General features: G+C 38.0%; 1 protein-coding gene across 2 annotated transcripts in view; it reads right to left on the reverse strand.

Annotated features, from left to right (window-relative positions):
• The window catches only part of Aftph (aftiphilin), a 66,041-nt gene that overhangs the window by 6,063 nt on the left and 45,815 nt on the right, over window positions 1-14,163 (reverse strand). The window contains exons 6-9 of one of the 2 annotated variants that reach the window (XM_051200622.1): window positions 12,337-12,459; window positions 6,715-6,775; window positions 5,145-5,225; window positions 921-1,044 (exon numbers count right to left, since the gene is read on the reverse strand). In XM_051200622.1, the coding sequence (XP_051056579.1) occupies window positions 921-1,044; window positions 5,145-5,225; window positions 6,715-6,775; window positions 12,337-12,459 (389 nt within the window). The remainder of the gene's footprint in view (window positions 1-920; window positions 1,045-5,144; window positions 5,226-6,714; window positions 6,776-12,336; window positions 12,460-14,163) is intronic. The other variant, XM_051200623.1, reaches the window with a different exon arrangement.

Here is a 14,163-nt window from a genome sequence, read left to right on the forward strand (position 1 = left end):
TAGAGAATAATGTTAAAAGACACTATGATCATGTAAGTCAGGCGTGGTGGTGCACACCTTTAAACCCAGCACTGGGGAGACAGATGCAGGTGGTTCTAAGTTCAAGGCCAGCCTGGCCTATATAACAAGTTTCAGGACAGCCAAAGCTATATAGAGAGACCCTGTCTCAAAAAACAAACAAAACCCCAAAGAGATTACAATTATTAAAAAAAAAATACAAGAAAAAGGGTGAAATAGATGCTTCTTATGAAAGAATTAACTTAAAAGACAAATTTAAGTGGCACGTGTCATTATTCAATAGGAAATTCTAAACTCCTAAGGTGAGCAACTGACACATGAATATCCCTCTTGAAAGTGCAGATGGATGATCTGGGAAACAAAGAAGAGTGCTAACCAATTCGCATCTGCCCTGGCACTAGTGATGTCTTGGCAGGAACAACTCCCTTCCACTAAGAACTAGCTTATCTGATGCCTAGTGTGTCAAGGTTAAGGATGGCATAACTGTGTTACAGTTAAATACAAGGTTCAAGTGGCAGTCCCTGTCTCTGGTTCTTACACTAGGAGGTAACTGCTCCTGAAGAGGGCCCCCATAAGTTTGGTAAAGGAGTGCACGATGCCTCAAGTTAGGGTGCATATTAGCTAAAGTTCTGAAAAGGTCTTTTCTTTACTGTTTCAGCTTCAAAGAAAACATGGTACCCTGTGTGGTCCCTGTGGAGAGTATAGGAAGGAGAAAACTTCATCTGTCCATCTTCAATAAAGTCTATCATTGAACCTTAATTTGATGGTGTTTTCTAGGCTTCACCATTACTGGCTTTTACATATGAAGTCAGTTTAACACACAAACACTTCAACTTGCATGCTTTGCTTGTGGATGCTTAAACCAGGATATAAAATCAGGGCAAAGTTCAGAGCAGGTTTACCTGGTTGACGTGCTTGTCTTCTCCACTGTAGACATGAGCTTCGCAAATGCGTCTGTCACTTTGAGGCTTGAGGTGGAGGTCTCCAGCTTAGCAGTTGTTAATTCATACAACTCTGGATCCACACCTTACAGCACAGAATGACAGTGAGTAAGGGCAAGCCACGTGGGTTACAGTGAGCCACAATCCAAAACCTAACAGCAATACCTATTCACATCCATAAGCACTCACTGTCAGATCATGTACTACTTTTCTGAATGTGAAAAGCCATACTGTGTGTGCCTGCATGAGGGCACACACGCCACAAGTGGTGGATGCCAGGTAACTTTGTGCAGCTGGTACCCACCTTCTACCCTTACATGGTTTCTGGGGCTTGAACTCAGGGTAGCAGGCTTGGGCAGCAAGCACCTTTACCTGCTAAGCTATCTGTGTTTACTTTTTATTTTATATGTTTGTCTGCATTTGTGTATGTATATCACATGCATGCCACATGCAGAGGAGGCCAGATGTTGATATAGGAGCTCCTGGAATCATGTAGATGTTGGGAACAGAACCCAGGTCCTTTATAAGAGCAGCCAGTGCTCTTAACTACTGAGCCAATTAACCCCCTACTTATTTATTTTTAATTAAATGGTAAGCTTTGAAGTATCTATAAAAGGAACACATAAAAGTTCATTTTAGAATAAATGCTGTATGTAGTTGATGGCTCCCAAATGCTACAAGAATCTATCACTCAGTTTTATATTTATTCTGATACATCATCAGTGTTTATAGATAGAATGAACATGCTATGATATTTTCACTTTTTGAGATGGGGTCTTAACTCTGTAGTGTCTACACTGGCTTTGACTCATGACAATTATCCTGCCTCAGCTTCCTGAATGTTGGAATTATGGGTATGAGTCACCACACCTGACCTCCAATATTCTCAAGTTTAAAAAAAATATTTTTTATTTTACGTGTATTGGTGTTTTGCCTGCATGTATGTCTGTGTAAAGGTTTTGGATCCCCTGGAACTGGAGTTACAGACAGTTGTGAGCTGCCATGTTGGTAGTGGGAGTTGAACCCAGATCCTCTGGAGGAACAGAGCCATCTCTCCAGATCAACAGTCTCAATTTTCAAATTGGCCAATGAACCTCATTTTGAACTTTGCTCTGATCTCTTTTTGTTGTTGTTTTGTTTTGTAACTCCAGTATTTTCTTTCATGTCAGAGACTTGGAGACTAACATAAAGTCTCTACTGTAGAAAATGATTTAGTTATCTTAACTGTGACTAAAGATGTGAAAAAATACTCAGGGCATCAAGTTATTACTAACAATATACTGCATGTACTTCAAGTAAAAGGTGGAGAGACAACAATTCCAGAAAAGAGAGTGGGGCTCTACTTTGGGACATGATGAAAATGCTTATTTCCAGGACCAGTTATACATGTATAGTCTCATTTAGATAGCAAGCTGGAGCAACAGAAGGGAAGCTAAGATGGAGCTATAGTTAAGCATCACTTACAAAAAAATGTTTGGTAGCTTCTTCAATTTTTTATTTTTATTTTTCCTTTGAGACAGGGCGTTACAATATTGCTCTGGTTGGCTTTGAACTCCCTAGTTCAGGTGATCCTCCTGCCTCAGCTAGACTACAGATGTGCCTGGCTATACTTAGCTCAATTTTATTTTTTAAGAAAAGCCTATAAGATTAGGCAAAAAATACAATAAATATATGAACAAGTTTTCTCCTTGGTGAACCAGCTCTGCAGAGAGCACAGGTAGTAGTGTGGATTTTTGCCGTTTATAGAAAAACGAGAAACTGCTTCCACAGTTACCAAGCCCACCAGGGGAGAGGTGAGAGAAGGTGCATGTTGACTCCCAAGTTCTTAACAGTTCATTAACATACAAGTTCGAGACAGACTTTAAAACTTGTTCTTCCATAATAAGCACACAGGCCAAAGCTAAAATGGATAAAACTGTAGATGTCTAGAAAAAGGCCAAATGAGCCCAAACTATCTCTTTTCCACTGGTGAAGGTTACCTTCCAAGTAACACAATATAGAAGGTCAGGTGTCCATATGATGCAGAACACTTGCATTCTGACTGACAGCCAGGGAGTGCCAGGAGAATCTTTGATGGGTTTATAAAACCCTCGACACTCAAATATCAGATTAAGTAGCACACTGAAAGTAATAGTGCTGACCACGGGGGGGGGGAAATCACCTTTCTACCCACCCCCCCAGAACATTCTTCCCCTTCCATAGACTACCCCCAAACCAAAAAATGACTGAGATCTCTAACAACTACAGTTAATGTTTTCAGAGACAAGGCAATTATCTAGAAAACTAGAGAGAATTTTTTTAATGAATTTTTTTCTTTAACAGAACCTTAATGAGGCACAGTTTAATTACACAATTAAAGTAGCCATCCAAGTTCTATGCCCGCCTAAGAATCACACACAATAGTCAACAGCAAGCTAAGATAAAATGACTTTCCCATAAACAAGTTAAGAAAGGTCAAACAAGTGTAAAGGTGGAACACTAAGGAAGGGATTGACCCTGAATAACAATAAAAAAACCAAAGCAATCATTGCAATCAAATTTACCCAGCAGCTAGAGCATGCTGATGCAACTGCGAGTATTAAAGGTTTCACAGGGTAGAGACTGCATTGGACCATGCTGTGCTTGAGTCCACTGCAGCATTAGACATTTCAAACTTGGGGCTGCACCCTAAGCCCAATTATCAGGAAGTCTTTTACTTCTCTAAGCAACTGGGTCATTGGTGTTCCTCTCAATACTTTTTAAAAATGAATTTAAAATATATGCGGATTTAAAATCTAAATCAAGTTTTAGGCACCTCAAAGGAAAACTGACCTCACTTTAATTATGATACAGACTGAGAGGGAGCCTGGATAATTCCCAGTCTCTCCTTTCCCTCCAGTAAGTATCATGAACTGTCAGTTTAGCTCCTCCAGGCTGTTCCATAAATCAGATACACTTAGTAGAACTTTAAGTAGTAAAATATCAAATTTAAGTAAGTAGCAAAACCAAATACAGACCTTTTTTTTCTTATTCCCCCAAGAATTTTGAACACTGGGATCTTAACTCTGAGGAATCTTGCCATTCTACCCTAGGATTTGTTGGGCTCTCCTGTGGCAGTAGCTGGATATAAGAGAAGGGCTTCCTGAGTCCAGGCTTGCCCTTAGCAGACTTTGTTGCTTTCCTTCACATACCATCATGGCTGATAAATTATTGAAGAGGGTGGCTGGGTTACCTAATAGACTCACAGCAAACACCACACCCCCCCCAATTCTCAGGAACCCAGGCTAGCTACAAAAATGGCCACTACTGGGCACAGAAGGAAATCCTCAATATGCATTCCAGAAGTTAGCATTTGAACAGAACCCCAGTAGTAGCTGTCTGATTATCAATAATTACCAGATCACAACTTGGGATGGCAGGGACTCATTAAAATATTCAATAAAATGTAAACATTAAAATGCCATTATACTTTCCATCTTTTATTTAGTTAGAAAAATGACAAAGTACATTAGTCCTTTGGTCAATGATCCGTACGTAGGGCTGAACATTAACAGGTACTAGTAAGCTTAATTTTTAGCTGTTAGGTTCATAGCAATTACTTTCTACTATTAACTTTTTTTTTTTTTTTTTGCTACATGTATACTAACAGTATGCTTTCTACTTAAGAGCTACCTAAAAATAGTAATTTTTTTGATGTGGAACTATATAACTACATGCTAGATTCCAACATTTTAGATTCAATTATATATTTAGCAATACTAATAAGAACTAATTAAAATGCTAGAATTTGTAAAAATTACATTATAGACATTATAACTTGAAGCCATCTCTGTGTACTAAACCATCCTTCCTTCTCTAAACCAGTGTTAACTTTCATATGGTTTTATAGAATATGCTTTCAAAATAAGCATATAAATACATGGTCCACCTAGAGGGGTGAAAAACAAAACATCTGTAGCTGTCTAAAGCTAGTAGGGCTTTATTACTACAGAAACCACGCCAGCTCTGAATATTACCCTCCGAGAAAGTATTCCTAAAAATGTATTTCACATGAGTTGTTCCTTACAATCAGATATTAGAAAGTAAGATAGATGAAGGAAAAGTATTAGAGAGAATATAATCTACCTGTTTCCTTGTTTATAGGAAAGTCAAGTGTGGTCATGCTTTTAGTAAATAACCAGAACTGTGCTTAAACACTCTGCTGACCTGGGATTGTGCTGCTGCTAGAGCTACTGTCATCCACGGGCCCAAAGAAATCAAGGTTCAGAAGAGTGGAACCTCCACTAGCTTGGAATTCAGTGACCATGTTGGTAGGCAGCCACACAGAAGGTAAGCCAAGGGAGGAGGGGTTATGTGTAAAAAGGGGTAAGACACACACTTGAACATGCAGGTTATAATTAGTAGTCATTACACATTTTAAAAATCAACATTAAAACAATGTGTACAGTATTAGGTTTTCATAACTAAAGTAACAATTTAACTCAATGTATATTTCCTCATGTACATGGTAAAGAATATAATAACACTTTGTTAGGTTTTAGTTAGAAGTCAGTTCTTTCAATCAAAACTGAAAGGTATCAGAAAGACCAGGGAAGGCATACTAGTTAAAGGGAAACAATACTTAATCTTAACCCAATATTAAATCACTACATGTCTGATCTTTCACATTAGTTCCTATGAACAATTTCTGATTTCTAATGAATGCTTTTTAAAACAATGACAAAGTTGTAAGTTTTAGGACATGCGCCAATAAATATATTGACTTACTTAAAATAACACAATATGGATGGCCTAACTGTCCTACCCTGATGTACAAGCTGTACTGTTCCCCTTTAACTCTGCCACAGTCATCACAAATAGTATACATTTTTAAAGAAATTGTTAATAAAAAGCATGATGATTTGACTGAAGACAGACAATAGCAAAAGGTGCATCCAGGCTTTCCTTCAGCAGGATATTCAATTGATGGTTTCAGGTGTCCTAGGATCCTAGCTACAAGGAAAAGCTGGCAAGAGTGTTTCAGGCAACGGCATGGTAAACGCCACTGAGATGGCAGTTAACAGATATACTAGACAATGGCTCAAATGGCTTAAGAAGCAACTAACTGTAACTCAGGGTTCACTGAAAACCCATAGCATGGACTCTAAAACTAGCACTGTGTGTTGAAGATCCTACAGGACTTGCATAAGTCACTCTCCTTTCAGAGTTTTAAAGACCTAAGAAAAACCACTGATTTCTGGAACTGCCCTGTCATTATCTGGAGATAAATTTAAAAATAATCATGAAAATCGCTCATCTTCATTTGCATATGTACTCTATAAAATGCTACTGAATCTGAAAATTACATTAAGTCAATAAATACAGATTTATCTACACTGTTTTGGTTAAGTGAATAATTAATTGTGCTTTATGCTTTGAAACAACCTCTACTCACAAGACTTTGTATTCAAGAAGATCTCACAAAGTAAAGCTATAAAACTTCAAATAAATTGGTCTTAGCTAAAATATCATTTAAACTATCTAATTTTGACTTAAGATAAAGGAACTAAAACTTTACCTTGGTATTACTACCAATATTTAGGTATTAATACTGTTGACAATAGTAATGGCTGGTGTCTTGAGCAATTACTATTTAGAAAGAAAGCCTGAATTTCCAAAGATAAGAATAAGAAGTTATGTTTAAACAAAAGAGGGAATCAGCAGAGAGAAGTCTGTCTGAACTGTGTAGCTTTCTTAACTCTAGCTCTGGTGCTAGAGGCTCTACGGAGAGACGTACCATCTAAAGGGTTAGTAAGGCCACTGCTACTCCAGTCAAACTGGACGGGTGGGAGAGACTCCTAGAGTGGAAACAACAAAAACAAACAAACAGACAAAAAAAAAAAAAAAAAAAAAATCAAAATTTATCAGTATAGGTATTAGCAAAGAATCCTTAAAGCAAAACCCCCAAAATACAGTAAGACAACAATGTACCTATAGACAAATTTGGATGATATACAATTTCAGGTTACTTACAAATATTAACACAAACTGAAATTGCACAATTTATAAACAGTATGCTTATTGACATTATAAAAATTATATCCAAAAAATGGAGTATCTTTAAATTTTCAAACAATTTTATGGACTGTTTCTATTTCAATCTTTTTTATGTTCTATTTTAAAATGTTAGATTTCAAGAAAAGGATTTAAAATACTTTTTTTGTGGTTACATTTATTTTTAAATACTAGCCACGTAACACTAGCAGATAAAATGCAATATAACAGAGAAGTAACTACATTAAAAGTGAATTTGGATAGTTGAAGATGATAACTACTTACATGTGATTTTTACTAACTTAGCTAGTCTCATGATATAGAAAATGAGAAGGTATATATTCCAAAGCCCCTAGTTCTTCACAAGTTTCCTGATCTCAAAAGAAAAGAAACTGTGGACCAGTAAGTGGATGCATACTTTTTTGTTTGTTTTTGAAACAAGGTCTTACTATGTAGTCTTGGCTGTCTTGGGACAGGCTAACCTCAAACTCAGACATCTTCCTGCTTCTGCCTCTGGAGTGCTGGGATTAAAGTATATGCCACCATGCCTGGCTGGGATGTACATTTATAAAGTGTTGATTATCAGATATTTGTGTGTGTGTGTGTGTGTGTGTGAGAGAGAGAGAGAGAGAGAGAGAGAAAATGAGAGAGAAAATGAGAGAGAGAGAAAATGAGAGAGAGAGAGAAAATGAGAGAGAGACTGGACATCCTGCTTTATCTCATTTTACCTTATTCCTTTGAGTCAGGTATTTGAGCAAATCTGGAGCTACACTGCCAGTCAGCAAGTCCTATCTGTCCTGCACAGCGCTAGGGTTATAGACTTTGAATGGACACACCCACATTTTTTTTTTCAAGAGCAATATTCAAACTTAGGTCCTCATGCTTGCAAGGCAAGTGTTCTTAACCCAGTGAACCATCTCTCCAGCCAAATTAATGTATTTTTGAGGAAGGGTCCTGATAAATTTCTCAGGCTAGTCTCAAACCCTGCCTTGAAAAACCAAACCCAAACCAAACAAACAAAAGAAATTACTTGGAATCAGGATTTTCTTTCTTTTTTTCCTTTTTGAGACAGGGGCTAGTTTCATTGCTCAGGTTGGCCTTAAACTGACTCTGTGAGGGCAGGCTGGTTTTTGAACTCGAACTACTATTCAGTCCTCCAAGTGTGATCACTGGATGCACTACCATGCCTTGGGAGATTTATGCACTAAAATGCAATCTTCTTTTTTTTATTATTTTATTATTATTATTATTTTTTTATTTTTTATTTTTTTCAAGACAGGGTTTCTCTGTGGCTTTGGAGCCTGCCCTGCAATTAGCTCTTGTGGACCAGGCTGGCCTCGAACTTATAGAGATTAAAGGCTTGCATCACCACTACCCAGCCTAAAATGAATTCTCATTCATTCATTTTTTTGGTTTCATTTATTTTTTTTGGTTTCACAAGACAGGGTTTTTCCTGTGGCTTTGGAGGCTGTCCTAGAACTAGCTCTGTAGACTAGGCTGGCCTCAAACTCACAAGAGATCTGCCTACCTCTGCCTCCTGAGTGCTTGGATTAAAGGCGTGCACCACCAACGCCCGACCTAAAATGAATTCTTACAACTGGTTTGACTACTCTAGGTTTTTCAATTTCATAACATAAAATGAATAATGGTAAATCAAATAGAAGATAGTTGACATTGAAGACAGCTTGGTATTGGCAAAAAAACAGACAGGTGGACCAACGGAATGGAATCAAAGACCCTGTTATCAATCCACACACCTATCAAAACCTACTTTTTTGACAAAGAAGCTAAAATATAAAACAGAAAAAAATATTCAATAAATTGTGCTGGTATAACTGGTTGTCAACATGTAGAAGAAGACAGATAGATCCTTATCTATCAGCATGCACAAAACTCAAGTCAGAATGGATCAAAGACCTCAATATTAATCCATCCACACTGAACCTCATAGAAGAGAAAGTGGGGAAATACATTTGACCACATAGGCACAGGAGATCACTTCCTAAATAGAACACCAGTAGCATAGGCACTGAGAGCAACAAAATGGGACCTCCTGAAACTGAGAAGCTTCTGTAAAGCAAAGAACATGGTCAACAATACAAAATGTCTCCCTACAGAACATGAAAAGATCTTCACCAAGCCTACATCTGACAGAGGACTGATCTCCAAAATATACAAAGAACCCAAGAAACTAGACACAAAACTACCAAATAATTTAATTAAATAAATGGGGTACATATCTAAACAGAAAATTCACAACAGAATAATTTCAAATGGCAGAAAGACACTTAAAGTGCTCAACATCCTCAGCTATCAGGGAAATGCAAATCAAAACCTCTCTGAGATACCATCTTACACCCCTCAGAATGACAGCTTATGCTGGAGAGAATGTGGAGAAAGGGGAACACTCCTCCACTGCTGGTGGCAGTGCAAACTTGTATAGCCCGCTGTGGAAATCAGTATGGCAATTTGTCAGACCAGCCTACCTCAAGACCGTGCAATACCACTGTTGGGCACAACAAAGGAGGCACATTCACACCACAAGGACATTTGCTCAACTATGTTTATAGCAACATTATTTGTAATAGCCACATCTTGGAAACAGCCTAGATGCCCCTCAACTGAAGAATGGATAAAGAAGATGTGGCACATTTATACAATGGAGTACTACTCAGCAGTAAGAAACAATAACATCCTAAAATTCGAAGGCAAATGGACAGAACTAGAAAAAACAAAACAAAAAACCAAAAACATCCTAAGTGAGGTAGCACAAAACCAGAGAGACAAATATAGTATGTATTCACTCATAAGTGGATACCAGACATAAAAGCAAAAGATACCCAGCCTACAATCCATAACCCTCTTCCAGAAACAGATGGAAGCAGATGCAGAAATCTACAACTAACCATTGGACCAAGCTCCTAGAATACAATCAAAGTGAGGGACAATAGAGTATGAACAAAGGAGTCAAGACCATGATGGAAAAACCCACAGAGTTAGCTGACCTGAGCTACTGAGAGATCACTGACTCAGGTCTGACAAATGGGGAACCTGCATAAGACTGAACTAGACTCCCTTAATATAGGTGACAATGATGTGAATAGGACAATATATGAGGCGACTGGCAGTGAGTCCAAGATCTAACACCAATGCACAAACTGACTCAGTGGAGCCCATTCTATATGGAAAGCTATCTTTCCCAGCCTAGACACTGGTGTGGGAGTGGAAAGGTGCCTTGGTCCTGCCTCAACGAGATGAAGGGACAGACTTAGACTTCCTAGGGGAGGCCTTACCCTCTATGTGGAGCAGATGGGGGGGGGAGATGGGGGAGCAGGAGGAAAGGAGGGAGGGAGAACTGGGAGTGGAATGTAAAAAATAAATTAAAAAAAGAGAAACAAAAAGAAGATAGTTTGATAGATGTTAAAATGAAGTGGCTGCTTATTTAAAGAACAAGTGTTTTATACAGAAAACCATTTTTGTTTTCTCTTTTGTTGCTGTGTTAACAACACTTATGGAAATAACTTGTGTTCTATTAGATTTTTAATATCAACATGTTGCTTATTTACATTCATACTGTTGATATTACTAGCCATGCTTCACTGTAAGGAAGGTGCTATTACAACATTATACTTACTTTTTTCCCAGGTAAAGATACTATTATACATAGGATAGGAACATGAATTAGTTCTTTGAGAAAGATAATTGTTTTGTTAAAATAGGGATAGCCAAATTAATAAAAGCATCTAACCTCCAAAAATCAAGTTGAGCCTATCCAGCTTAGAGGCTGAGGAGGAAGGTATAAAACCAAGTAAAATGCTAAAATTAAGAGATGCCAGAGATATGACCTTAATGATTTTCTGAATTTCCTAATGGGACCTCCTGAAACTGAGAAGCTTCTGTAAGGCAAAGGACACAGTCAATAAGACCAAACAGCAGCCCACAGAATGGGAAAAGATCTTTGCCAATCTCACATCTGACAGAGGGCTGATCTCCAAAATATACAAAGAACTCAAGAAGCTAGTCACCAGAATCAAATAATCCAATTAAGAAGTGGGGTACAGAACTGAATAGAGAATTCTCAATAGAGGAATCTAAAATGGCTAAAAGACACTTAAGAAAGCGCTCAACATCCTTAGTTATCAGTGAAATGCAAATCAAAACCTCTCTGAGATACCATCTTACACCTGTCAGATGGCTGAGATCATCATTATGTTGGAGAGAATGTGGAGAAAGGGGAACACTCCTCCATTGCTAGTGGGAATGCAAACTCGAACAACCACTTTGGAAATCAGTATGGCAGCTTCTCAGGAAATCAGTCTACCTCAAGATCCAGCAATTCCACTCTTATGCATATACCCAAAGGAGGCACATTCATACCACAAGGACATCTGTTCAACTATGTTCATAGCAGCATATCTGTAATAGCCAGAACCTGGAAGCAACCTAGATGCCCCTCAACCAAAGAATGGATAAAGCAAATGTGGTACATTTACACAATAGATTATTACTCAGTGTAAAATATCTTGAAATTTTCAGGCAAATGAGTGGAACTAGAAGGAACCATCCTGGGTGAGGTAACCCAGACACAGAAAGGAAAACATGGTATATACTCACTCATAAGTGGATATTAGAGCAAAGGATTACCAGCCTACAATCTACAACCCCAGAAAAGCTAGGAAACAAGGAGGATCCTAAGAAAGACATACATGGTTCCAGAGAAAGGGAAAGGGACAAGATCTTCTGAGCAAATTGGGAGCATGGGGTGGGGGGTGGGGCTAAGAGAAAGAGGAAGGGACAAGGGGAGGGGATAGGAGAACATGAGGGATCAGAAGATTGAGTTGGGGAAAGAATAGAGAAGGAGAGCAAGAAAAGAGATAACTTAATAGAGGGAGCAAGCCATTATAAGTTTAAAGAGAAATTTGGCACTAGGGAAATCTGCAGGAATCTACAAGGATGACCCCAACTAAGAATCTAAGCAATAGTGGAGAGGCCACCTTAAATGTCCTTCGTTTATAATGAGATTGATGACTTCCTTAAATGCTATCCTAGAGCCTTCACCTAGTAGCTGATGGAAACAGAAGCAGACACCCACAGCTAAACATTGAGTTGAACTCCTGGAATCCAGTTGCCTCTGCCTGTCAAGTGCTGAGATTAAAGGCATGTACCATCACTGCCCAGCTCTCTTTTTATTTGAAAATTACAGATAATTTGTTCACTGTATTCTGAGAATGTTAATTAACAACCAAGAACAGGGCTATCATCAAGCTTTACAAATATAAAGATAAAAAACATGTATTAAGGAAAACAAGCCAGCATGTGTGATTATGTGTCTATATACATACTTATATACATACAAATATTTTACCTGGAATGGATCAGATGTACATGTGCTCATTTCTGGTGTCATGATGGTTGTCTGACCAATAGAAGCAATTTTTTCTGCAGCAGACAATGGCTTCAATGGTTCCTTGGTGGGCTCTAACATTCCCTGAAAAAGGTATATTGGAGAGGGATCAACACAAAGTTTATAATAATAGCAACCTAAAGGAAAAAGAGATCATTTTCAAAATACTATATATAAAATATTATTTTAGAATAAATAGTTTTGAAGTCAAATCTTCCATTTTAAATAAGATTTTACTTTATGATGTTTAAGACACTAATATTACATGAAAAGGCAACCTTTTTACATACTAGAAAACACAATGTCTTCTAGTATGAACTTAATATGTTTAAATTTGAGCTAGTGTCTCAGTACTTAGTTCCTGGGTTTAGCAAAAAAAAAAAAAAAAAAAAGTATAGAGAGACTGCCATTTCAGAGAGGAAAACACTATGTACTCCCCTGGATCTAAAACAATTCAAACACACTTCTGTGGGAGCGGGGGTTCAAGACAGTTTCTCTGTGTAGCCATGGCTGGCCTCGAACTCATGGAAATCCATCTGTCTCTGCCTCCTGAGTGTTGGAATTAAAGGCATGCAGCACCACTGCCCAGCTCAAACATACTTTCTAAGTTAAAAAGGTAAATACTTTGGATGGGTATAGAAACAAACAAACAATCATTTGGTATCAAGGTTCTACCAAACACAAAATGGATAATCCAGGTTGATAGCAAGAAAAGGTTTTTTGCTTTTAACATATTATAAACCATAGCTGAGGACTAGAGTCCTTCTGGAAACCAAACAAACAAAACTAAATAACTTGATAAGCTCTTGAATATTTAGAAAAGTTATATCCACACACAAGTCAATCTTAACTCTATTAGCATGAGTGTGTGAGATCAAAGCTGCTAAGTCAGTAATCTCAGAACCTGTAGATTTCTAAAGATTTTGTAATTACAAGTGTCAGACAAATTTCTTAATTTGAACTATGATTTAAACAAGCAGTGCTCAAATTATGGTTGCCAATTAGCAGCACCTAAACTTTATCAGATGCATAAATTCTCAAGCTTTGCCTCAGATCCACTTAATAAAAAGCTTAAGGCGGTGCCAGAAATCTGTATCTTTTTTCCCCCTTCTTCTCCCTTTTTCTCTTGTTTTCTTTTTCTTTGAGTCAGGGTTACTTTGTGTAGCCCTGGTTGTACTGGAACTCAAACTCACAGAGATCCACATGCCTCTGCCTCCCTACTGCTGGGATTAAAGGCATGTGTCATCACATCCAGACCACAGAAATCTCTCCTGAATCTTCCAATCAATTTTAATGAAGTTGGAGAATTACAAATGTAAATAATTACTCAGGTCTTCTCCTTCATATAAAATGCACCACAGGAAAAAGATATACAGCTATAATTAAACTTTTGCTATTAAAGATACCCCTGGATAAAGGAATGGCTTTGCAAGCATGAGGACCCTTATTAGTTCAATGTTTACTCAGGTGAAAAAAGGTGGGCACAGTGACGCTTGCCTGGGCGGGGAAGCAGATGGACAGAGACATGCAATGTACCCCTACCACACACACTCAGAAACCACAGAGACAGACGTGGGAAGATCTATTTATGTTCACTAAATAAATTTTAGTACGGGGCTTAAAAACAGTAAATTTTTACTATTATAGGCAATAAAGTTAAAAAAAAATGCAGTGTAAGCTTTAGCCACCAACTCCTCACAGGACTCTGAGCCAGCTAATGGTCTGAGGCAACACATGTGCATAAAGTAGGTCCTGTGCATAAAGTAGACAGCTTACCAGACTGACTAC

Source organism: Phodopus roborovskii, unplaced genomic scaffold (genome assembly GCF_943737965.1).
Source record: "Phodopus roborovskii unplaced genomic scaffold, PHOROB, whole genome shotgun sequence".
NCBI lineage: Eukaryota > Metazoa > Chordata > Mammalia > Rodentia > Cricetidae > Phodopus > Phodopus roborovskii.